Source organism: Malus sylvestris, chromosome 11, assembly GCF_916048215.2.
Source record: "Malus sylvestris chromosome 11, drMalSylv7.2, whole genome shotgun sequence".
In the NCBI taxonomy this organism is placed as follows: Eukaryota; Viridiplantae; Streptophyta; class Magnoliopsida; order Rosales; family Rosaceae; genus Malus; species Malus sylvestris.
In genome coordinates this window covers 36,932,286-36,957,291 of record NC_062270.1, presented here as the reverse complement: position 1 = coordinate 36,957,291, position 25,006 = coordinate 36,932,286, and the positions used below count along the sequence as shown (strand labels likewise).

The window sequence follows — 25,006 nt, the reverse complement described above, 5'->3', positions numbered from 1 at the left end:
GTCTGCCCTTCACTTCCGGTGCCCTTTTCGTGCCCTCCTATTTGTGCAGTCACGGTTAAACCACGTTAACATTTTATATTACTATTTATTTTTATCTTATTATATATATACAAAAAATAATATAAAATATTGACATAACTTAACCGTGATCACACAAAATAAAAGAGCATGGAAAGGGCACTGGAAGTGGAGGGCAGACAATCCTTACGAAGGGCAGACAATCCTTGTCCGGAAACTAGGCCATTTGGTTTTTGCGAGTTCCTGTGGTGTTTACATTGTGTCAGTTTTCGTTTGTCAGAAGGAAGTGTCAGTTGCGCTCCCGAAGATATTTGTAAACAGTCGTGCAATTAACAATTGCAAAGCAACGGCGACCTCCTACGCCACGACACTTGTTAAATCCCTCCACGTGTAACACCTCCAAATTGCTTGCTGTCCTCCGAGAAGATCACTCGTTTTTCACTCGCTCCTCCCTTCTTCTACTGTAGAGAGAGAAACACCAACAAAACTCACAAGAGAAGAGATTTTGGAAGGGTTTAGAGAGAGATGAAGATACAGTGCAACGTTTGCGAGGCGGCGGAGGCCAACGTCCTCTGCTGCGCTGACGAGGCGGCGCTGTGCTGGGCGTGCGACGAGAAGGTTCACAAAGCGAACAAGCTCGCGAGCAAACACCAGAGGGTTCCTCTGTGCTCCTCCCACATGCCCAAGTGCGATATCTGCCAGGTATACTTCAAAGATTCGAATACCACATCGAAAAAGTTGAGAAATTTGATCGTAAAAACACGAAATTTGGATTGGGTTTTGCTTGAATTTTTGAGTTTATGATTGCAGGAGGCAGTTGGGTACTTTTTCTGCTTAGAAGATCGAGCTTTGCTGTGTAGAAAATGTGATGTATCTGTTCACACGGCTAATAGCTTCGTGTCGGCTCACCGGAGGTTCTTGCTGACCGGAATCAAAGTTGGGCCGGAGCCAGCTGAGCCGGATTCCGGCGAAGGTGATGGGGTTTGTGTTGGGGCGTCTTCTTCTACTATGAAGTTGCATTCTGGGTCTGCCTCTGTGTCTAGATATGAAACTCATAACCCGTTGCATGTGGAGTGCAAGGCGGCCGCGCCGCCCGGTGGAGGGATATCGTTTACCGGTGGTTCTGCAGCTGGGAGTGTTCCACAATGTTATATAGATGAGTTTCTTGGATTCTCTGATCTTGATCAGAGCTTTGACTACATTGATAATGGATCTTCAAAGGTGTGTGCCTGCCTCATTGTGTTCAGTGCTAATCTTGTAATTATTCATTTATTTAACAATCGTTATCCTATTGCATTGTTGCAAATACATTCTTTATTTTGATTACACTAAACAAATAACAATTTATTTTGGAGAAACCTTTCGAAATTGTGGTGCCAATTTTTCGGTTTCATGAAAATTTGAATGCGAAGTACTGCAAATTGGTTCTTAAAACTCTTCAATGGACAAGTATTTTGAGATTCATAAGATTGCACTTCATAATTGCAAAAAGGAGATGTCCTATAAGCTTGTATTATAGATCATCGTAAACCGCTTTTACTGCTGTTGTGTTGCAAGGCCCTTGTGATTATTGAAGCGCTCGCTAATGTTAGGCCAGCAAGCAGTTGACAGAATTCAATAATTTGGTTGTGACTGATGAGTGATGAGTGATGACCTACTCCTTGGCATATTTCTCTAAGCATTATCGTTCTAACTTATAGCAGTGCATAATGTTGCTTTTTTCTTGTGATACCAGGCTGACTGCAGTAAACTCGGAGGGTATGACTCGCCAGTTTTAAGATCATCTGAGGAGGAATTGGTAGACTACGAGTGCATAGGTGAGGTGCCAGAGACCTCATGGATGGTGCCACAGGTACCTTCCCCACCTACAGCATCGGGACTGTACTGGCCCAAAAGTTTTCAGAATCCGTCCGATTCTTCTACAATGTTTGTTCCAGACATTTGCCACTCACAAATGCAAAACCCTCTTCGTTCCCAACATAATGGTACTATCTCAAAACGTCGTAGGCAATTCTAGTTCCTGCTACAAAAATTACCATATGCTGGGTTTGTTTGTTGTGTTTATAATGTAGTATTTTTGTGTACCGTTCTTTCTCTGCTTGTACTTTTGTGTACCGTTCCCAACATAATGTCTTACTTACCACTTCCCATCATCTCTTGTAATGTTTGTAAACATCAATCTGCAAAATAAAAATAAACAAGTTGTATTCGGTTATTGCATATAGATTCAATTTGATTTTTACCCATTTAGATTTAAAAGGTTCTCCTTTGTCGGATAGAAAAGTCCAGAGTTGTTACCCTGCTCATGAAATTCAAAATGTCCATAAACACGTTTTCTTCTTTAAGAAATAGAGAGATTAGGCAAGACTAGTTCTTCGTCAATGTTTTAGAAACATTGAACCTATGGCTACTTACTATATCCTTAGGTACATTTGTGCTATCGGAAAAACTCAGCCGCTGATGTGACATCTTATCTTAAACAATCTAAACAACTGATGACCTGCCCATGACTCTTTGCCTCTCTTGTCATGTCAATAGCTTCTCTCTTTCACATGCAGTCTCACAAGGGCTGGACCTCCTAGCTTGTTCATTCATTTCTTATTGTTAAAACTGTGATGCATTATGATTTCAGTTTCTTATGCAACTCGGATGCTAAGGTGGCGGTATCCTGATACGTTTGAGATACCGCACCCTGCGGTGCTGTTTGACTGATATCAGATATGATCGACTAGAAATTTCTGTGCTTCTTCCCTGTTGATGATATTCTTAATCCCCAGCCCCATGCCTACCACTACTTTATTATGCTATGTACTGTCAAATCTTGATTTGTAATTTTGTTTACATTAAGGGTTAATGTGCCTCATGTCCTTTGATGTTAGGAATGTTTCAAATCAAATTGCTTCTATTATTCGAATTATATACAACCTGTTTGCACAAAGATAGGAGAAGAGCACATGTTACATGTTTGAATTGTGGGACAAAACATTTCACATGGCAGGATCAATACTTCAATGGTTGGCCTGCTAGTACCAGCCAGAAGTAGGATTGCCATGGAGGATAATATCCCTTGATTAGGCTTCCTGTATTGTCTGTTTCACGGGTTGGACTCGGTTTTGGTGGCTTTCATGTAGAGGCCAAACCAAACCAACTATTTAGGAATGGTTCAGTTCGGTTTGTGATTATACTGTTTTAGGGTAAAATTCGAATTGAACTGCTCGGATTGGTTTGGTTTTGGTCGATTTGAATGGTTTAAGGCGGTTTTCTGTCCTCCCTTTAGTCTGTTACACCTTAACTGTGTACATGATTTTTGTCCGATGAATTTCCATTCGAATCAACGCTATAGGATAAATGCAACATTACCAATTCTGTGTTGGTGCCTGTTAGAACGAACAGTAAACGTTGCATCTAGTTTTCTTCTTCTCGAGGAAGGTGGACACTTTTCTTGGCTTCCTTGACGATGAGTTCCAAGAGCCTCTCATATCGATCGCTCTGCTTCTATCCTTTGCTGTCACCTTCAGCGCCTTCAATTTCTACTTGGCTGCTTCTGTTTTTGTTAGAGGAAATTGGATGGTTTGGTCTGAGTTCTTGTTTTGGTTTGGCATGGTTGCATGAAAGGCCGCCAAGAAATGGTGAGATTCCAACCCAATTAAGGCGGATTTCTGAATTAGTAGCACCATGTGACAGTTACAAAAATTTGTTCGACTGGTACCCATCTTGTTCAATTCATTTTGACTTGACCCTACGATTAGGTCTCATTTGGAAGGTTAATAAAGTTAATAGATATTCTAGACCTGCAATACATGCGACGGAAGTTATTATAAGAGAGAAGATGTTCTTGATGCAAAATAATCCTATTTCTCACTACTTCAAAGATTAATTTCCATAGTACATACATTCCTTACCATTTCGACGATAAATAGTTCACCAATACATTTCAACTAGCTTTCATTTTTTCTTTAGGGAAGGGCAACATCGAACCAAAGCATTTTCTAAATATTTTCCAATGAGCATAATCTCGCTAAATTGTTAACACGCCATCTGAGAAATAAGATAACATGCTTGTAATCCGTCTCCCACGTTGAGCGCAATGGTCTGTTTTCGGTCGCCAGTGTGAAAAATATGGGTCATGTTTGATTTTGTTGGCATAGCTGGTGGGCACATCAGAGAAGCATCTTCAGCCTTAATGGATTTGACAATTTACATACTCCAGTTCTGGAGCAAAACCCGCCGCATCAAGACTGCCAAAATGCTGCCCATCGATATGTTTATGACGTTCACAGCATCGTTGTTGAGCTGTAAAATAGAGCATGGACATGGTGTAAGAACAGAGGGAAATATGTTGCACACAATTGAAGCCGAGAACAACCTACAAGGAAAATTATATACAATGGAGCTGTAACATCTAGGGCCCTCCATGCTTTTGAAGGGGAATTTGTGCCACTAAAGCACAAAGAAACTAGTGCTTTTCAAAATGTATCATGATATTGTTATTATTCGAGGAACCTCCTGTTGCTCCCCAGATTGCCCATCTATTCTATCACCAGGTCCTCAACAGGACAAAAAACCCTATGCTTTCCCATATCCAACATTATTTCACCAAAATGCTCGGGAAACCCATGAATCGAGCTCAACCGGCCATTGGTTCTCCTAAATATGCTAAGAGCAAACCCTCAACGGCCATGGCCGAACATACCAAACTGATTCTTTATTAGAGAATGAACATAATACACAAGAAAAGTTACTAAAAAAGGATATATAAAGAATCAAAGATTGGGACGATTGCCTACCCATCTAAATCCTTCCTTGTCTTGAAGAGCAGCACCTATAATGCTCTCACCAAGATTAGCTATTTGCGATGCTATTACGCATATCATTGCTTCAGGTGCACTTACCTGTTTGAGAAAAAGTACAAGGAGTGTTATATGCATAGAAGTTAAAGCGACAGACAAAAAATATAATACACACAAACAATGAAGGGTATATAGTAAACAGCACCTCACCCATGGCACAACCAACAAACGCAAGAAGGATAGCGGCCAAAAGTCCAGCAAAGGTTCCCTCAACACTCACAGCCCCCTCTGTTCCCCTTGGAACTACCTTCAATGTTGTAACTAAGTACCTGGTCAAGAAGCAAAATTATGTTCTTGGAATTTTAAATTGATCTGGGGTAACAGAAAAAGGTCGTACCCAGTGCACAAGGCTCCCGCTTTACGCAGGATCTGGGGTAACAGAAAATACTAAATTTTTTATGATCTCAAACAAATCATTGCTTATCTAAAATCCAAAAGGAAAAAGACACATTTATCCAGTTAGCAGAAAAATGAGGACAACACTAGTTGGATTCTTTCCCAAACGAGAAAACTGACCTAGGAAGGGAGAGTTGCAGAATTTTATGGGGCAGCAGCTTTCAGTATATATTAGGGGGTTTGGGATTTCTGGTAGCAAATAAGGCAGCTAGAGATTTACAAGGTGTATCCTTGAGAAAAAACTAATTGGATTAGAAAAGCGATTTCAATTGTAAGCTCTAAGATTCTTCATGAAAAAAAAAAAAAAAAAAAAAAGACACATCAGTTTAGTTCTTGATGCAAGTGACTCGACCTAATATCAGGAGAACCAAATTCTCAATTTGATACTTTTAATTCCTAGCTTCTTTATGTTGCCAGAACTACTAAAAAAAAAGGTCGTACCCAGTGCATAAGGCTCCCGCTTTACGCAGGGTCTGGGAGAGGTGAATGTCGCCAGAACTACTCAAAAGATAAAATTAAAGCTTCAAATTTCACTATGCTGCAATCATCCTGCATTAGAAACTGCAGAATAGACTAAAATGATTTTGTACCTGAAGGCTAAAGCATTATGCATTTTATGTTAGTTTCACTTCACCTGAAGGCTAAATCATTACGCATTTTATGTTCGTTCCACTTTACGAGAGTGTTACACTGTCAATGAAAGATTAACCACTACAAGCATACCATGGTTAAGGCACTTTCATAGTATCAGCCATTACATATTTATTTGAACACTATGGGTCTACTCAATTCTATTGCCTAACTAAACCTAACAAAATATAGTTTCAGTAATGGTTGTCCATTCTTCTACTGATGGACAGGACCACAATCAATGAGACAAACTACTAGAACCATCTTCTCATTATGTGTCCAAGTTTTGCAGGCCTGTTCCCGAATAACTCAGTCACCTAAAAAGAATCCTACAAGCCATCACAAGATTCAATTGACGACTGAAGGTTTCAACTTTCAACAGATCATAAATTGAAAAGGTTTAAGGGTTATCAGTAATTCATACTTTTCTTATTTTAATGTTTAAAATGTTGCGCCACATGACATTAGGTTGGGCCAAACTGCTGGAATGTTCCACGCACAACCATTTATCTTCCTTTTTGGCACCCATCAGAATTTGAGGCAACCTTATGTGTCAATCATATGGTGTACAGGGTTTAAACCTAATGCTATGTAAGAAATCACCAGAGCATGTAAAGCTGAACGATGTATAAAATCTAATAAGAAAAGACGAAGAGAGAGATGAACTATGACAATTTCAAGCAATAGACTATCACATGCCGTATATCTAGAAACTTCTGGGGTTGCTAATTTATGTAATGCCAATAAAAATGAAACTTATTAACCAAATGTGATGCTGTTGAATATTAAACACCAATATTAGACCCATAAGATCAGTTATAAGTTATAACAACATGGACACGAAGATCTCAATTCAAACAAATACAGAAACTTACGTTGTTTTTCCATATGCCTTTCCCATCTCACTCGAGACAGTATCACTTAACTTAGTGCAGAAGCTGGCAACAAACCCTAGTTGCCAAAGCCGAGAATATCTGCTTCCTCCTATTCCAAGTATTGACAGGAAAGCACAGACACAACCAGCAGCACTGGATCCAATGACACTGCCAGGGCCTCTCCTTCCTTTCCTCTTCTCGGCTACCCCTTCAGCCTCCTTTTGTTTCATCCTCACCTTTGTCACTGCCGTGCCCTGATAAGATTTTGACAAAACCCCATGACGAAAGATCAGAAATCGAAATCATTCGGAAATTAGATTCATTAAATGAGCATAATAGCATGGAATTGTTAAATCTCAAAGTTACAGATTTCACGAAAATCCTCTTTGAACTGAGTCAAGTTATCAACTGTCACTATGAAGGTTCAGCACCTTAATTTTTGCATCCCTCACTCAAATTTCAAAAAGAAAAAAATAAACTGAAATTTAACAAAATCTATAAAAGAACAGAACTTTAAAGTGCAATTGATAACGAAAATAAAACCAAATACCAATTATCGCCATTTAGTATTTCGGTCTAGCGATATTCTTGTTTTAGGAACTCTCCTGGATGACGAGTTCGATACCAGTTATCAGAAAGCTTTATGGAACTAATAGATTAATCAATTTATACCAGAAAACAGACAAAAATAAAAACCCAGATAAAGTTAATGTCCAAAAAAACACTCTGACACATAAAAGCAAGAGAATTTTCACTCACAAGGACGAAGTATGCGGCCACCAGGAGAAACCCAGAAGACCCAAAAGCGCGCCAAGTGAGAGTACCGAGCAAGAAAGCAGCTCCAATGCCGGAGGCAGAGAGTCCGGAGACCAGAATTGGAGAACCCAGCAGGAAGATCAGGAGGTTGCTGAGGACGGAGGACTGCCAGGTCGGAGGCGACGACTGGATCAGGCTCATTGCCTGGGACACAGCACTCTGCACACTGGCTGCGGGAGGCCCGTTCATTGTTTGTTTGGGGGGATTGCTGTGGCGAGGGTGGGTTGGGATTAGGAATTTTGTGCGGAGGATGGGGAGGGAGGAGGAGGAGACGCGGTGGGATTGGGATTGGGATTGGGATTGGAATAAGGAAGGAATTGGAGGGGGTTTGATGTGCAGGAGGAGGGGAGCTGCTGACAATGCCATTTTTTTGTGTATTTTGAATGTGGGTGTGAGTGTGTGAAGAAAAAAGTAAAGTATTTGGGGAAAATCCATATGACGTGTCATTATCAAGTTATTTGGGTCATCCATGTTTTTTATTTTATTTTATTTTTTATAAAATATTATCTGTTTATTAAATATCAAATTTATTTAACAAGGAGTCAATTTCAAAATATCTTCGATTTAATGACTTGAAGTTTAGTTGAGGTTTTAATTGGGTTCCAAAATCACTCGAATTATGAAACTTAATGACAAACTCGAAAGAAAATCTCTTGTTTCATCAACAAGAAATGAAAAAAGAAATATAAATTGAAAACATCTTTTATCATTCGCATAAAAACATCACTATGCTAATAGCCAGTTATGAAGTACAACTTGAGACATTAATCAACTCGAACATTGTCTAAACATTTTTCTATGTTAAATTTGAATCACCCCTCTTATTAATTAGAAAATTAAAAAAGTTCGATACTTGAAATCACATTAAACTTAGGGTTGAGCTATATTGATTAGAGAAATATATTATTTCAGTTGTTCTGAAAATTTGAATTTGTAAATCAATTTAATATAAAATATCGTTTGTACAAGAGAAAATCGCAATTCTCCACCAATTCAAGACTTGTCGGCTCGCTTGGAAGAATTTTAAATGAAAAAACAAATGTTATGTTTCTTGGAAAAATAATTAAAATTCATACCGATGCGGTGCGTTTAGACCTACGTTCATCTGCCAGTCGAGCATCTTATCCTCTTTTTATCAACAAACACTCCCCAAAACCCAACCCAGAAACACAGCGGAGTGGGTGAGACTCTGAGACATCAAAATGTCCGTACTCTCGCTCGCAGCTTCATCTTCTTCTTCCTTCATGCTTTCATCCTCCTCCACTTGCTCTTCTTCCCCAAAGCCCCCATTCTCCTCCTCCGCAAAACCCCCCATTAAAACCCCATTTGTTGGGTTCTCGGTGGCGCCACCACAGAAGCTCTGGATTCCCTCCACCACCGACCTCAGCTTCAACAATGGAGGTTCCCCGCGTCGGAGCTTCGAGGTCTTCAGCAGTAAAACTAAGGACTTCGTTCGGGTCCCTTTGGATCAGCGATGGATGTTCGAGGACTACGAAGTCGACGGCCCTGTATGTCCTCTCACACTCGCTCTCTCTCTATCTCTACATATATATTACGTATGTGTATTGGGGTGTGTTTGGTTTTTGATAAAATGTAGCCAAAAAAAGTACTTTTTCAATTTTGCTTCTGAAAATTTTGAGTTAGAAATGTGGACCCAGAAAGCAAAGAAGAAAAAGGATTTGAAGTTTAATGGTGGGTGTGCTCAAGACTTGTTCTTTATGCTTATTTCTACGAAACGCCGGTTTGCTAAGCTTGTTTAGCTTAAACAGTAACTTATGTAGTCTTCAATGTGAAAAATTGTGACCAATGGATAGTTTTAAAGAAAACTTGGTGTATTTTGTGTGGAGGAAACTTCTATTGATTTCTTCAAACATGGTTATTGAGTTTGAGTATATGCCTTGGGTCTGTTTACTAATAATATATACATACATTTTGATTAAAGATTGTGTAAATACGCTATCCTAGAAGTTATTGATGTCAATATTTACTTTTCTTTGAAGGCAATGTCGATATGCACTTAGGTCCTTACTCAGGTTTTCCACTCCTTTTTTCCAGGACATTTGGAATAATACGTGGTATCCAAAAGCTGCAGACCATGTGAATACTGACAAGCCATGGTTCATCGTTGATGCCACGGACAAGATTCTTGGACGAATGGCATCCACAATCGCCATTTACATCCGTGGGAAGAATTTGGTGACCTACACCCCTAGTGTGGACATGGGAGCATTTGTCATTGTGGTATGTGGAGTGTATAGTTAATTAGTTATGCACATACTTCTTTTCATTGTCATTGCTCTAGATGCAGACTAAATTACAGTCTTCCTTGACTTGTATGGTTCTGGCTGGGGAGTGGTTCTTAAGGTTTTGGTTAGTGTGGAATTAGATATTTCTAGATCAATGTCTGGTCCTTACTTGAGACCATTGAAATGATATAATTCTTGTTGTGCTGAGAATTTCATTAGATCTTCTTTAACAGTGTATCTGCTTGCATCTTTATGCTCTCTTCCATGTGCCTACGTACCTTGAAGTTGATTAGTCTTTGTCCCAATTTTTAATCTGCTAGTTTATCCCTTTATATTTGGAATTGTTTGGTTCCTTCATCATTTTGTCGAGACTTGGGCTTGGTAAATTTTTTTTGGAGGTGCTCCATGGGTGTCTGGAAGATTAGTATTCACACAATCTGAAGCCTCTGGTGCTCCAAGTGAGACTATGTCATGTGATTTCTGAGAACTGGCTGTGGTTACTGATATTGATATTGTTTTGGAGCTAAGTGGGTCCAGAATCCAGAAAATGGGGTGCTACCAATGTTTCCCAGTCTATTTATATGATTGTCTAGTGACTATACTTGTATGGTTTCAACCATACAATGTGATGATAAAACTGATAAAGAACTCAAGCACATACGAGATTTAGTATTTTTATTTTATAACTGCTAATGGTGCAGGTTTTCATAGAAGGCTAGAAATAGTATTTTTATTTTATAACTGCTAATGGTGCAGTTTTCATAGAAGGCTAAGAATGATATTTCTAGTGAGAATCACTTTTTCTATTATTGTTCCTTGCTTTCTTCTCTGCTTGTCGTTATTCTTTGGGTTAAAATGGGTGATGTTTTTATTTGTCTGTTGTGTTATTAAAATTCTGGTTATTTTAGGTTGTATTTCGTGTCGACTTCCAGTTCACTTCCAGTGCACTTCCCTATCTCTTTCATTATACCCTTCCTGTGCTAGAGGAAAGGAAGGTCTTTTCATGTACCGTTTACTCTCTACTGTGTAGGCTTTTGACTGTTCTCCAAATATTCCTTCATCCTTTTCCACCATTAGTGTTTTTGTGTTATCTTTACATTTCTATTTTTGTGTACTTTGTCTCACATCCCCTTGGTGTTTTTTAATAATACTTTGTCCTGACAAACATCAAAAAAATATCTCACAATCACACATACAAATCAAATGATAAAGAAGGTAACCAGGGATTGAGCAAAGAAGAAATGCACGAATCCTAATAAATATTATCTACTCTCAATGTAGTCTGAAACAGTCTTAAAACATTTTGGTTCCAAAAAATTGGCGTTAAATCATTTTTGTATTCTCAGATGGGCATATGCTTTACTGTGGGGCAGGCCCAAAAATGCTTCTCTCAAGCTGTGGGTCTCTAGCAGACCCTTTTTTCATTTTTGTTTTCAAGTCTTGTATTGCTGTTCTCTCTGGTTCTCAAGGTTCTGGAATTTGCTTAACTAACTTCTTTTCATGTTTCTCTTATTTTCGCTTCAAATACTTCTATGCTTTGGTGGATGATTGTGTTGAAATTTATAGGTAAATGCTGAAAAGGTTGCTGTATCTGGCAAGAAAAGGAACCAAAAACTCTACAGGAGGCATTCTGGACGACCAGGTGGTATGACAGTGGAAACGTTTGACCAGTTACAGCAGAGAATCCCAGAGAGGATTATTGAACATGCTGTTCGTGGCATGCTTCCGAAAGGGAGGGTGAGTTCTTGTACTCAAAGTTATCTTCCTACATGCCTATTGCCTACACATACACAAAAGAAAGCTATATCTTTCATTTGCATATATTTCATTGAAACTACAAAACTCATTCATAATAAAAGTATATGCAAGTGGTTTAGGGGTTCTCTTCTCTCTGCATGACTGTTGTGCTTGGCTTTACTATTGTTTTTCACTCTGCTACTGCTCTGCATTGTCCGTTTTGAATATTTCCTCTAAAACAAACTCGCTCTTGCAGCTCGGGAGAGCGCTTTTCAACCACCTAAAGGTGTACAAGGGGCCAGATCATCCCCATGAAGCCCAGATGCCAGTGGAGCTGCCGATTAAGGACAAAAGAATACAAAAACAGAAGTAGATTTGAAGCTGGATTCTGCAGCACTTCATCTATTTCATTTCCTGGGCAGAGTTTAATGCTTAAAATCATTGGCTAGAACCCGGCTTTTTTCATGTTTATATTTTTTGCATGTAGATGTCGTTTCCAATCAGAGGCTTGCTTGAATCTGGTCGGAAGCTTCCATAGGTTTCATTTGCTCTTATGTAATTGAACACGAAGATGAAATTATGTTACAACACGTTTCAGCAGAAATTCTGTGTGCATGACAGATGTGCATCGATGCTGTAAAAAATATCGATGCGTTTTATTGGCATCAATGATATTAACACATTATTGATGAGATATCAATAGTCTGTTCCATAGCCAAACTACACGTTTGAGAGTTATTAGCAATGAGTAGTCTGGCTAAAACAAAATTAAGAATGCATTTTCCGATTTTCGTGGTGGAATATGGTCAAGTAACTGTGCCAAACTCATGACAAGAAAAGACAAAGGTGGCGAGATTACATACGCTCATAGCAAATGGAAGAGAATTTGGATCACGATGGTCCTGCAGTGGGAATGTCTCGTTCCGGATTCTGAATAACGAGGAGGGTGGGCAGGATACGTTGTTGTACATTGTACATGGCAACTTTGGGAGGATTAATTTCAGTAACATCTTTTGAGATTTATTGTGTTTTCACATAACTCTTTAAGTTTATAAAATTACATTGACACCCCTTGGATTCTAATCTCCTTGGAACATCATTCATTGAGGTGAAAGCGAGCTTTGGTGCAACGGAAATGTTGGTTCTTTATGATTGAAATGTCACATCTTCGAATTGTGAAACTAGTCTCTTTGCAAAGCAAAAGTAGAGTTGCGTATGGTAAACATTCATTTTGAAACTCGCAAACCGAGTAGCCACATTGGGCCATCCTTTTATCACTCATTGAGGTGGTGTTCATTTAAGGAAAAGGATCCTCACCGGATTCTTTTCCTGGGGTTCCCGTGATCGTAGTTATTCATCGTATATCGTACGGTCAGTTTTCATTAGGTATTATTTATATTTAATTTAAAATTTCAAATGATTTATGACCGTACGATGTACGATGAACGGCTGCAATTACAGGATCCCTTAATTTTAAATTTTAAATTTAAAGGTAATTGTAATTATTTTCTTGATAAATTAATGCCTAGTGTGAAATCCCGTCCTCGGAATTTTACTATTCATTATGTATCTCGTAATTTAAGTTCGTATTTCACGTTTACGTTATTTTTATTATTTAATTTTAATTTTGTAAATTTGGAGAATTAAATCGAATAGTTATCGGGTTTGAATTTTCGAAATCAATCTTTATCTTTCGTTGACTTTTCAAAGTTTTAACTACTGTTTTTAAATAGATCTCGAACCCACAAATGCACAAGTGAAAGCCGTTTGCGAGTCCGAGTTTTGACGGTATAATTACAGACATTTGAAGTTGTGTTGCTCTAAAAAAACAAAAAAAAAAAGATAAAGAAAGCCACGGGAGTGGCCCTCCCCCAATTTCTGTCAACCCGTGCACCCACAAAAGAAAAAAATAAATAAAAGGGAGAACTATCGAGAAGAAAAGGGGGAGAGAAAAGAAGAAGCTGCCATGGGAAAAAAAGAAAAACGGAGGGCGAGAGAAAGAGAAGTACCCTCGATTCCGTTGACTCTGATTCAGTGTTTCAAGGAGAACATCTTCTTCCACGTTAGTTTCTCTTACATTCCCATCTCTCAGTTTTGTAATTCTTCGATTTTTTTTCTTTCTTTTTTTGGTATTGATTTTTATGATGACCCAGCAATGTTGGATTCCTACTGGATCAAATCAAATCCCCAAATCCAACCCAATTCGATAACTTTGTGAAATTTTATTGGTTTTAGATTGGTTTGCTTCCTGTATAATACCCATATCTCAAATTGTGGTTTTATGTGAATTTTGATGGGTTTGGAAGCTGAATTTTTTTAACAAGAGTATGAATGGTGGTATGCTACTATAGTTTTCGTCGGGAATAAAGTTCTAATGAAAATTCATGTGGTGGTGGGTGTTAGGTGTAAATGTACAAAGTGTAGAAGAGATGGCAGTTCAATGTTTAGCTAAAATGTGATTTTCGATCCTCAAATCGTAAATTATTCAGTTTTGATGTTCAGTTTGTGGTTAAATAGCCGAGATGTTGTGAAGCATTCTATATTTTTGGTGCCTGAAATATAAATGGGTAGCTTCCGCTTGAGGCCACATTTTCGTTAACATACTTTGGTGTGTTGGGTGTTAGCTTCTGGTAATTTGCTACTTCGGTTCTCAAAAGCAGTATGATTTGTCAAGTTCTGTGAATGTGCTAAACAAAATTATGTTTTGCCTAACATATTCTTTAATCAATAGAGAAGTCAAAGAATAGTAGAATACTGTCTTTCTTTTGAATCTTTGTGAATAAGAGTAGGAATGGTGGTATGGTATTATGGGTCTCGGGATGCATTTTTGTTATGGAATTTGTGAAGTTCGATTACTTTGTCAAATTTGGATTTTGGGTCAATATTATGGTTTTCTTAATTGATTGTGCTTAAGTTGATGCATCATGTTTGATATATTCGGAAATTAATCTTTAGCCTTAGGAAGTGTGTGTTATGATTAGAATGGTGATAGCATTTGCCCACAAGACTATGAAGGAGTGTGTCATGTTTTCTCTGTAGATTTGTTCGGATCTTATGTCTTGAAACTTTGTTTGGATGTTGCATCTTAATCAAAATATATGAAGCATTTGAGAAGCACTACGGGCTACTAAGTGAGGTACAGTGGGCCTACATTGATTAGAGAGTGACTTGAATATATGTGAGATGGTTATTACCTTGAATTCTTATATTAATATCATTTGTAAATGTGGCTTGGTTTTATAAATGTGATTTCTATATATTTTGCCATTGATTTATGTTATTAAACGTGAATTGACGAGTCTACTGATGATAATTGTGAACTGTGATTGACGTGCATATTTGAAATGTGGTTGATTGGCATAATTGTTTTGCTGTCATAAAAAGTGAGGGCTAGCAGTGGACCGGTAACCCACTATTATGGGGATTTGTTGTTTCAATATCGTTTCAGATCTTGCTTCGTTGAGTCGCTATAAACTTAGTACTTGCGCTTGTTTCATGTCGTTCAGCTTTCTAAAATGAGTACTTGGTCCTTGTATTGCTTCTTCTAGCCGTTGCTATATTCCTCGGCCCTTTGCTTGATTCCGTTGAGTGATGGTCCGGAATCGTATCCACTCGGATTTTGTTGAGTGATGGTCCGGAATAGTGTCCTGATTTGGATTTCATTGAGTGGTCTGGAATCCCTACTCTTGCTCATTTCCATAAGTTAGACTTGTTCCCTGGATTCGAGTGAATGAGATTTACCCACAATAGATCTTATGAATATAAATTAGAATTATCAAGTTATTACTTGAAATCCAGGCAGGGAATTATGTAGAAGCCTTTTATTAATTTTGTGCATTGAGGTGTGATCTAATTGATTGATTAACATAATTAAATGTTAATATCATGCCTCCTTGATATCATGGAATGGGTTACTTGAGATGATTGTAGAAGGATGTTGAATATGATCGTTATTAAAATGATTAGATCAGTGATCAATACGACTAGAGGATACTATTATGCTTTATTGATTCTTTGATATATTACATGATATGAATATCTATTTTATGTTGAGATATGATGGATGAAATAGAAACCTTGATTGTCATGCGGGTTGTTATGTAGTTTGTATCGAATAATTCATGTTTGTCAAGTCAAAATGTTTGATTGAGGAATGTTATGCATTTTGGCTTGAACAGACTGTGTTATATGTCAAGTTATAGCTAAGTTGAACTACGAATGACTTGATCCCTAATGAGGGTACGTAGGCAGTCTAACAAAGAGGTTAGATGCAGCCATAAAGTATACGAAAAATTATTGTGCATCTGGATCTTGAATGATACTTTGTATATATTCAGGAGGCGGAGTATGTTAGAGATACGGGTCTGGTGTCGTCACGTGTCGATCCTGGACGTATGTCAGGATCGGGGCGTGACACCTAGATACTTGAACAAGAAACCCTAAGGAGTAAGAAGGATTCAAATAAAGTAGCCCACCGCCACGGACGTGTAGAGCTCACCAAATTCCAAATTGATGAGTGTAGGCTGTAGCAGCCTGTGATGCTTTCTTATTAACTAGTTCATACTTCGATGTCAACTATTAACGTTTCTTCTGTCGCATGTTTAGGATACGAGCACCAACTATTAACCCAACAGCTTTTTCCAATAGCAATTGAGTCAGTAACGCTGATAATTAATTATTTGTACCATGTGTCATTAATAAAAATGAGTATGCTTATTAACGTTTAATTAATAACCTCATTGTCTAGTGACCGAAAGGTTGAGAGTTAGAGTCGTGGTCTTTAAGGGCCATGCTCTGGATCAAAGAAAGGTTGTTCCTTTATGACCGAAAAATCATGAGTTCGAGTCGTGAAAACATTTTTTTTGCAAAATAAGATTAAGGAGACGGTTTACACCAAAAAAATAAAAAAAAAACCACCCCCTTGACACCACTAATAAAGCTTAGTTGTATATTCACGCATGCAAGTATACTATTGTATTGGATGAGCCTAGTTGACTTTGGTTTTCCACGTCATCATCTCACACGTACGTACCCTCACCACAGCTCTATAAATACTATGTGTGACATGCCTTAGCAAACATTCACAATTCATAAAATCCATCAAATAACTTAGTTTCCTCACATCATGATGTACCCCACGTCGGTTGGAAACCTCATCAGCTGCATATGTCTAGCCATGGCCATAGCAACCGTAGCCCAACCGGTGCTCGACACCGCCGGACGGGCTCTTCAACCCGGCGTAGACTACTACATCAAACCCGCCATAACCGACAACGGAGGCCGTTTCACTCTGATCAACCGAAACAATTCCTGTCCCTTCTTTGTAGGTCAAGAAAACGTCTCAGGCCCCGAGGGCTTACCCGTGACCTTTGCTCCATTTGCCGCGGGAGCAACTGTGGTGAGGGAGAGCCGTGACCAAATGATCACATTTTCTGCGTCCACAATATGTGTGTCCTCGACTGCATGGAAGGTGGGTGAGACTGATAGAGTCACCCAAAGGCGGTTGATTGTCGCCGGAGCACCTGCATCTGAAGGGCTGCCTCTTAGAAGCTATTTTATGATAAATAGGGTGGAGCCAGAGAGAGCTGGTGTCTACAGTCTGAGGTGGTGTCCCACTGAAGTGTGCCCCACTTGTAGGTTCAGCAACTGTGGGCCCATCGGTGCTTTGGTTGAGAATGGAAAGAGGTTGGTGGCCTTAGATGGTTCTGTGCTTCCTGTTGTGTTTGAGAGGAGGGCTTAAGGGATCGATTTGTTTAAATAATTTGCACTCTTGTTTAGGGTTGATTGTTTTATTAACAGGGCTCTGTATACCCTTCTCTTCCCATTTTACATACTCTTGTAACAATTTTTATTTGATGTGTAATATGTAAGTTGCCATTAGTACTTTTATCATAAAGATAAAATTAATAAAAGAGATTTACGTACATTATAAATTTTCTTCTGAATATGTTAAAATTTGCGATTGAGACGAAGAAAGTAAAATTATATACCAACAAAAGACTACACTCTAACTTAACGTGGGTCACTCATGGCAGACTACATCTACAATATTCATTTGGTTTAGTCATTTGATTGAATTTAAGAGCTCTAAGTGTCGGAGTATAGTAGATTTCTTGTAAACTATGAGCGAACATAATATTGTAGACAAGAATTATGGAGTTAATTACCTCAACGAGTCTAAAGTAAGCTCAAGGGACAGTTTTCAGATTAAGGTGATGTGCCTCTTTAATAGACAAATCCACTCCTTAATTTATATATTTAAGCGAGACTCAAATAATGGTATTAACATTGTTGAGCAAAAATTGTACATAATATGTAAACAAATAATTCACTCGACATAATTTCACCCTCGTTCATTTTTTCGAAGAGGGTTTTATTAATTCGAGTTCGACTCATTCTAGGCTACACGCCTATTAATTACAACCTTTCTTTTGGAAAGGCATACCCTTTGATTCTAATTTGAATAAATCATAACTTGAGGATTTGTGTGTTTGTTTGATTTTGTGACTGCACCTAGGTCGAATCCTAGATTGCCTACGTACCCTCTTGAGGGATCAAGTCACTCGTAGTTCAGGTATTTGGTACTTGTTGGGATTTGATGCCTTGTGCAGTTTTAGCTCATGCGGGCGAGGAGCATAATGTGGCTTCGTGCTATTTAAATCTTGTTACAGCTTTGTGCCCTTTTGATACTTGATACGGCTTCATGCCATTGAAATTTGTTGTGGCTTCATGCCCTTTTGATACTTGATACGGCTTCGTGCCTTTGAGATTGATTGCGGCTTCGTGCCCTTTGAAACTTTTCTTCGACTTCATGCCATTTTGGTATTTGGTAGCAGGAGTGAATTTAGTTTATATAAACCAGGGATTCGTTTCAGCTTTACGGTTGCGTCTAAAATTTGATATGAGACTGCCTACGTATCCTTAACGGAATCAAACCGGCGTAGTTCGTTATATTTTGAGACTCATCGCGGCTTTGTGCCATTTAATACTTGATATGGCTTCGTGCCATTTGAAGTTTGACGGGATTTTGTGGCATTTGTGTCTTGTAAACTTTGAGTCCCTTGCTTTTCTTCTTTCTTTATTTTTCTTTTGTCATTGCCGTATGTCTCCTTAATGGTTCGAAGAGGATGGGATCCAATTTTGAAATGGCACAAGTTAAATTGCCATAAAGAACTCCCATAACTTTATTGACCCCCACGTGAGCGACTTTCCATGTGAGATGCTAATTTCAGTTAGCATTTCTCCTCTCCCTTTTTATATTTTTCTTTGAACTTTTCAAAACATGGGACTTCAAACCTATCTGACCTAAACTTCTGACCAATCTGACAGCAAGCCTTACTCTTTTCTTTGTTTGACTTTAAAGCTCTCCAAATTCCAATAAGACTTTGTCCCATGATTTAAATGGGGAACCATGACTTTCTTTTGTCCTCCACGACTTCTTTTTGTCCTCCACGTGAGTGGTTTTCTTGCTATCAAGGAAAAGAATACCACATCAACATTTTTTAACTTTACTTTTGATGTGACAAAAGCTTTTTGGTCTGGAACTCTTCTTCTCTTCCTTATGAGTTTTAAACATTTTTTTTCTATCTTCAACCTTGAATTTAGCTTTGCCCAACATTTGACAATAACTTGCTTCATCTTTGAGGTGCCACGTGCTTAGCCTTTTAAAAAAAAAACAAACAAGCACTTTCTTTTGAGTTTTCCGTTGCCTGCATGGATTTGTCTTCACAGGGGTAAAACTAGTCTTCGACTAAAATCACGAATCATCTTTGCTTGTTGGAGATTGTTTTTTCTTCAATTCCTAATTTAAACAGGAATTCGAATGAAACTTGGTCAGTGGCAACTAGCGCCTATTCTTCTTTGGTTGGGCTTTCTTCGGGTTTCTGTCTCAATGAAGAACGCAAAATTTTTTTTTGAAGACGACCATGGCTCGTCGACCGATAGAAGCTCGGGACCATAGCTGGGCATGTTGGGTTCTTGTTCTCCACTTGTTCAAACGTGCAGAGTGACGGCTTCTTCTCCGTTGCATCTCTGAAAAGAGGAAGGGAGGTGTCGAAAAACTTCTTTAGACACCCAAGAGGCTGCAGGAGCTTCACAGAGAGCCTTTGAGCCTCTGTAATCTGTTTTAAAGTGCAACTTTAGAACCATTTCCGCTGCATCCTTGGACCTGGGGACATGTCTCTTTTCCCAAATTCTCGGCTTTCTTGCCTTCAGATGTCTTCCACATTTTCTGAAGGCCTTGGGTTATTCTCGCCACTGTCAGTGGGATGGGGATGGCTCATGGCGATTGGTGTTGCATTTTTTCTTTCACTTCTTCACACTGACCATTGCTACCATCTTCTCATACGAGCCTTTGTCGAATTTGTTGATGGTCTGGACCCACGTGCCTAACTACATCACTCACCGTCCTCGGAGTGCGGATGGCACTGCCCTTGGGCTTCTTCCGAAGGACTGTCGGAAACAACGGTTGAAGAGTGGTGGTGTTGCGGTTTGCTTGATTGCTTGGTTCAGCACCTGCTGTCATCGGTTGAGCAGAGAAGAGAAATTTCCCAGCAACTTTGAAGACAACTTCCTTTTTTTATTTCGTAGCTTTCTTTTTGCAGAACTTACAATCTCCATTTTTTCCTTCTCTTTCAGGTTTGATTGGAACTTCACGGGGTGGTTTAGACCCCGAAGAAATTCATGGGATTAAATTGCAGCGGTGGGGAGCAGAAGTGGTGATTTCGTTGGCTTTGTTGGACTGCAACTCGAGAATGCTGGGGAGTGGGAAAAGTTTGAAGAAGCAAAGTGCCTATTTTCTTCCTACAAAGCAGAAGAAGGAAACAACCCAAAAAAAATTTAAATGAGATGGCTTTATACCTTCAAATACTGTGTAGCTTTTCCTGCTCTTTGTTCTTGCGTGTAACTCTTGATTTCTTCTTCTTCTTTCTTTTCCTTTGTTGTACCTTTGCTCTCTTGCTTTGCCTCTCTGTTGTCTTCTCTGTGCTTCACAATTTCTGCAGCGTCTCCTCTCTTGTTTCCGTCCCCCCCCCATTTCCACTGCGACTGATGCCTATTTATAGGCATCATAGGAAGCCTCTGAAGCCTTTACGTGGGGGAGATAGAGCCCATATTTTTCGCCACCCTCTCCCAATGACTGTGTAACCTCCCACGTCTCTACAAAAAACCTTCCACATCTTGCAGAAAACTTTCCACGTTTTGCAGAAGATGGGGAGTTTTGCTCCACGTTTTCTCCCTTTTTGTAGAAAGAAACATGTGTTTTCTTTTCTCCCTTTATATATATATATATATATATTATTTTTATTATTATTTTTTTGTTCCCGTTTTCTTCTTTGTCGACTTGGATTTCCAAGTTTAAGACTTCATGTGGTGGTCCTCTTCTTTTTCCCCTTTTTCTATTATTATTTTTTTAATGCATGCATGGGATCTGGAAGCATTCAACGTATGCATGGCACTTGGATGCGGTGGGCTTTTTTTTTTTTTTTTTTTTTTTTTTTTCTCAACAAACATGTATCAGTCTTGTGAGTTGTTTTCAGTACAAAGGATGAAGACACAAATTATTATTATTGAATATACAGTATATTATAATAATGGAGCCGATGAGTTCCTTTAATCTTAATTATTGATGAATAAATTCTGGCAACTAATATGTACTTGTGATTAATTGTTTAAATAAAGAAATAAAAAGGGAGACTTTGCCTTCCATTTTATGGAATTGGATCCTCTCCGAGGCAAAGCCTCGGGATCCTCCTGACCCACTAACATGGCTACAATTATTATAACTTTTAAAGAGACCCTCTGTTTGTAGCCGTTGGATCAAAATCCAACGGTCCGTGTTATTCGGTCAGGAGGATCCCGAGGCTTTGCCTCGGAGAGGATCCAATTCCCTATTTTATGTGTTGTTGACAAACTTGTTGGAAAAGTTAGCACTTTTATGTATTTTATGGAAAGGGATCCTCTCAGGATCCCTTCCACCAAATCCATCCAATCAATCAATCTGGATCTTTGAAATTTAATCAAACAGCTACAAACAGGGGGTCCCTTTAAAAATTATAATAACTTTAGCCGTTTGATCAAATTTCAAGGGTCCATATTAGGTGATTCGGTGAATTTGGTGAAAGGAATCTAGAGAGGATCCCTTTCCCTTTATTATTATTATTTTTCTTTGTTTTTTTTAAAAAAAATGTTGTTTCCTTTTTAGTTAGTTGAATAATATTCGAAGTTTGTAATCCGTTTGTTTTTTTTTCTTTCTTTTTTAAAAACAAAATTGACAAACGATTAATTTAAGAGAGTTTATAGCGCACAATAATGAACGATGTAAGTTAATAAGGCTGAAATGCGATCAGTCGTACAATAATAATAATAATAACAATACGAATTATTATTATCAGACAATCCATAAGAAAATTTTATTTAAATAAAGAAGAATAAGAAAATTCCTAGAGCAAAGCTGCGTACAAAAGTTCATTCCAAGTATCAGGAGCACCAGGAAGACACCAGTGACTACAGTCATTATATTTGGGACCTTCACCTGCATAAATGGAGGGGTGCCCATCTTTTCTGAGCTGCGTGAGCAATGTGATGTCCAATAAATACACAGGCTTTTCCATGCCACTTAACACACTCTTTACAATAGCTTCTCCCGGATGACTTGGTCCTGGATAAGTTGGTCCTAGAATTGGTTGGGTCTGTCTTAGGCAACTTCCTGCTTTTGGATCCTTCCATTCCTTGCCACTAAAACATGATTGATTCATGCCCACAAAATGGAATATACAATGTTAGTAAATCTGCACAATTTCTTGTTTGTATGGAAAATTCGTCCAGTGCAATTGTCAAAATACCAAGTGGTATTACCGTACTACTAATTTACGTGTTACAAAATTATTAAATTGATAACATCAAATATCGGTGTAACAATTGCTCTGAAAATGGAACTTACTCAGTATGAACAGCGGCTACTCCTTGAAAAAAGACTTTGGTAATTGAAATATCAATGCTGGAATCAACCCATTTACCCCATGTTGTTAATGCAATCTTGTAGGCCTCCATGTGATCCATCTCTTTCACCACCTTGTCTCCCACTTGAAAATAGTCCCATCTGCAACAACAAAATAATAATCATAAATCATTCAATTCTAAATTAATTTTTATGATTGATTAATTTAACTTGTATTTGGTATGCCCATGGAAATGTTCTTTTGGGAGATAGTCTGGTACATCGTCTTTTCAGTCTGTCAAAATTAAACTATTGATACGATTCTATGAATATGCTATTTGAATTGACAGTCTAAAAACATAGCATGTGTTAAAGATTAGCATACGTTTGAGCACGCCCGGTATGAGCCCACCAATGAAAGCTGTTGAAAATCAGTATGTCTACTCCTTTCCATTGGTCGCCAGTACTGATGGAGTCCAATTTCAGTACTTTGCCGATCTTTTCATAAGCCAAATCCACTAAGAACCCATTTTTCAGAAACATAATCGACACTCCATATTCCTATCAAAACATAAAAAAAATTTAATTTGATTGGTAAATAATTCATGAAACAGAAAAAAAAATCTATCTGCCTCAGTGGCAGATCCAGGAAATACTACTGGGGGTGAGGGTTGTGAGGGTTGTGAGGGTTGGGGTTCAATATCATGCACATTGGCATTTCATTGATGCTTGAATCATTTGCTAAGTCATATTCCACGCCTGTTGACAGATGCCGACAACTTTCGAGCGAGCATGTCATTTGATAATAACTTTTGAACGAGCATGCTACCCAAGCGAGCTTAAAGACAGATGCCTATAGCAACGTTTACAAAGGCATGAGGCTAGCAGATACCTGCCCAGTGCCCATAGAAGCAATCCATCGAGCAGTTGGAGGGCAGCTCTTCCATGAAAGATGTCTGATCTTTTTTTTTTTGGGGGGGGGGGGGGGTGTTAGCTAACCCACCTTGCCTCAAGATGGATCCGTCATTGATCTACCTAAAGAGTTTATTTGAAGTTTTTCATAAAAGCAAATGTTTTAAAGTCATCTAAATCTCGGGTGTATAACTAAACGCTATCAAACGCTTTATAAAACCCTTGCGGGTGTGAAAAGAAATTGAGTGGTCTAGAGTTACCTCAAGGTAAAATGTGTTGAGGGACCCTGCTTGGGTTAAGGTGTATTTAGAATTAGGGACTGCAACATTTAGCATGCATGTCAATGACTGCCACATATTGTTGCTTAGTGAGTCCCCCACAAACATGATTTTTTTGCCTCTGTTTCTCTCCATGAAATCCTGACCATTGAATCTGTGTCAATTTCACATGAGCTGTTACGATGTGAATGAGTGATCAACGTTGATTGGAATCAGAAGAACAAAAAAGTACCCAAAATAAAGGGCAAGGCCTAAACACGTTTTTGGTTTTGTAGCCTTCACAAAGTTCCACTTTCGTCTTTAATTTTCTTCTGTCCCTAATTTATTCTCTGTGATTTGTAGATTATTTTATTCCGAAAACCTTCGTCAATTTCGTTAATTTTTGTCTGAAATTGTCACATACACGACACATGAGATGATTAACTCGACAGATTTTGTACAAGAAATAAACAGAAATTAACTTATGTCCGATGGAACAAGTTGCAGACTACATGCACCAAACTCTTTACAATCGAAATACAAGAACAAAAGTAAAATTTTGTGGAAAAACTACATGGAACACGGACTAAAAGTAAAGTGATTTCTACACACTTTTCTCTCTTTTACACTCCCGTGGATTGAAGAAATTAAAAAAAAAAAAGTGAACGAACATATATAAACAAGATTATGCAGAAGGAAAAAAAAGTGTGCAGAAATTATTTTCCAGAACGTAAAAGCTTATTTTAGTTGAGAATCAGAGAAAAAAGTTACCTTGGAAGGTCACAAGCAGCGGGCTTCCATCTATATTTGAGGTACTCTTTGTCAGGTCTGCCATTGCTGAGGCAATTGAATCCAATGAAGGGACAGCTTGAACCATTGTAAAGTGGGTAAAACTCGTCCACAACCCAACGCCCTTGAAAAAAATCACAGGCAGCCGATGACGATGGCGGTAAAAGAAAAGAAAGAAGTAGAGGAAGAAGGTGAAAACCCCACAGTGCCATTTCAGATTCTCTGAAATCTGATAAATTAATTGGCAGAGAGAATACTGAAACGCTCTTTATAATGATATTTTTTTTTCCTTTAATGTTTGAAAATCTTTCTGGCTGTGTAGCATTTATGAGTGGAGTTGCCGTTTGCCATTTGTTGATTTCCTTTTTCTTCCCCTGGGTTTCTGTCTTCTCTGCATGGGAGTATTTAAATTTGATGCCTCAACCATCTAGATTAAAGAACAAATCCTTGTCTTATAGAATAGTATCTAATCATAAAAGAATTACTGTACTTTTTTCTAAGATAAAAGAATTACTATACTTTTTTTTTTTTGATAAAAGAATTA

General features: G+C 38.4%; 5 protein-coding genes across 5 annotated transcripts; 3 read left to right on the top strand and 2 right to left on the bottom strand.

Moving 5' to 3' along the window:
• Window positions 1-283: 283 nt before the first annotated feature.
• LOC126590017 (B-box zinc finger protein 22-like) lies at window positions 284-2,233 on the top strand. The gene is made up of 3 exons (XM_050255486.1): window positions 284-720; window positions 829-1,239; window positions 1,754-2,233. The coding sequence occupies exons 1-3, from the start codon at window positions 544-546 to the stop codon at window positions 2,033-2,035; spliced, it is 870 nt and encodes a 289-aa protein (XP_050111443.1). The 5' UTR covers window positions 284-543; the 3' UTR covers window positions 2,036-2,233.
• Window positions 2,234-3,850: 1,617 nt separating this feature from the next.
• On the bottom strand, window positions 3,851-7,990 carry LOC126590016 (protein VTE6, chloroplastic-like). The gene is made up of 5 exons (XM_050255485.1): window positions 7,529-7,990; window positions 6,770-7,023; window positions 5,014-5,137; window positions 4,806-4,910; window positions 3,851-4,311 (listed from the first exon to the last, which is right to left on the bottom strand). The coding sequence occupies exons 1-5, from the start codon at window positions 7,949-7,951 to the stop codon at window positions 4,216-4,218; spliced, it is 1,002 nt and encodes a 333-aa protein (XP_050111442.1). The 5' UTR covers window positions 7,952-7,990; the 3' UTR covers window positions 3,851-4,215.
• A 724-nt stretch (window positions 7,991-8,714) lies between these two features.
• LOC126590015 (50S ribosomal protein L13, chloroplastic-like) lies at window positions 8,715-12,172 on the top strand. The gene is made up of 4 exons (XM_050255484.1): window positions 8,715-9,093; window positions 9,641-9,826; window positions 11,398-11,568; window positions 11,825-12,172. The coding sequence occupies exons 1-4, from the start codon at window positions 8,788-8,790 to the stop codon at window positions 11,939-11,941; spliced, it is 780 nt and encodes a 259-aa protein (XP_050111441.1). The 5' UTR covers window positions 8,715-8,787; the 3' UTR covers window positions 11,942-12,172.
• Window positions 12,173-13,457: 1,285 nt separating this feature from the next.
• LOC126590014 (kunitz type trypsin inhibitor 106-like) lies at window positions 13,458-17,501 on the top strand. The gene is made up of 2 exons (XM_050255483.1): window positions 13,458-13,630; window positions 15,906-17,501. Exon 2 carries the CDS (start codon window positions 16,694-16,696, stop codon window positions 17,306-17,308), a length of 615 nt encoding a protein of 204 aa, XP_050111440.1. The 5' UTR covers window positions 13,458-13,630; window positions 15,906-16,693; the 3' UTR covers window positions 17,309-17,501.
• Window positions 17,502-21,925: 4,424 nt separating this feature from the next.
• On the bottom strand, window positions 21,926-24,873 carry LOC126590013 (protein trichome birefringence-like 42). Its single transcript, XM_050255482.1, has 5 exons — window positions 24,445-24,873; window positions 23,677-23,848; window positions 22,890-23,065; window positions 22,508-22,666; window positions 21,926-22,302 (listed from the first exon to the last, which is right to left on the bottom strand). Exons 1-5 carry the CDS (start codon window positions 24,672-24,674, stop codon window positions 22,008-22,010), a joined length of 1,032 nt encoding a protein of 343 aa, XP_050111439.1. The 5' UTR covers window positions 24,675-24,873; the 3' UTR covers window positions 21,926-22,007.
• Between the last annotated feature and the right edge of the window lie 133 nt (window positions 24,874-25,006).

Bases quoted from the DNA above. Each gene is read 5' to 3' on its own strand.
- LOC126590015 (XM_050255484.1), top strand. From the start codon at position 8,788: ATGTCCGTACTCTCGCTCGCAGCTTCATCTTCTTCTTCCTTCATGCTT. The intron at 9,094-9,640 runs GTATGTCCTCTC...CCTTTTTTCCAG, and splicing joins ACTACGAAGTCGACGGCCCT to GACATTTGGAATAATACGTG. The intron at 11,569-11,824 runs GTGAGTTCTTGT...TCGCTCTTGCAG, and splicing joins GCATGCTTCCGAAAGGGAGG to CTCGGGAGAGCGCTTTTCAA.
- LOC126590013 (XM_050255482.1), bottom strand. From the start codon at position 24,674: ATGGCACTGTGGGGTTTTCACCTTCTTCCTCTACTTCTTTCTTTTCTT. The intron at 23,066-23,676 runs GTAACTCTAGAC...ATGTTTTGATAG, and splicing joins TCAACACATTTTACCTTGAG to GAATATGGAGTGTCGATTAT. The intron at 22,667-22,889 runs GTATGCTAATCT...TTGTTGTTGCAG, and splicing joins CATACCGGGCGTGCTCAAAC to ATGGGACTATTTTCAAGTGG.
- LOC126590016 (XM_050255485.1), bottom strand. From the start codon at position 7,951: ATGGCATTGTCAGCAGCTCCCCTCCTCCTGCACATCAAACCCCCTCCA. The intron at 7,024-7,528 runs GTGAGTGAAAAT...AAATCTTATCAG, and splicing joins TGGCCGCATACTTCGTCCTT to GGCACGGCAGTGACAAAGGT. The intron at 4,911-5,013 runs GTGCTGTTTACT...TTTCTCAAACAG, and splicing joins TTGGTTGTGCCATGGGTGAG to GTAAGTGCACCTGAAGCAAT.
- LOC126590017 (XM_050255486.1), top strand. From the start codon at position 544: ATGAAGATACAGTGCAACGTTTGCGAGGCGGCGGAGGCCAACGTCCTC. The intron at 721-828 runs GTATACTTCAAA...TTATGATTGCAG, and splicing joins CCAAGTGCGATATCTGCCAG to GAGGCAGTTGGGTACTTTTT. The intron at 1,240-1,753 runs GTGTGTGCCTGC...TTGTGATACCAG, and splicing joins TTGATAATGGATCTTCAAAG to GCTGACTGCAGTAAACTCGG.
- LOC126590014 (XM_050255483.1), top strand. From the start codon at position 16,694: ATGATGTACCCCACGTCGGTTGGAAACCTCATCAGCTGCATATGTCTA.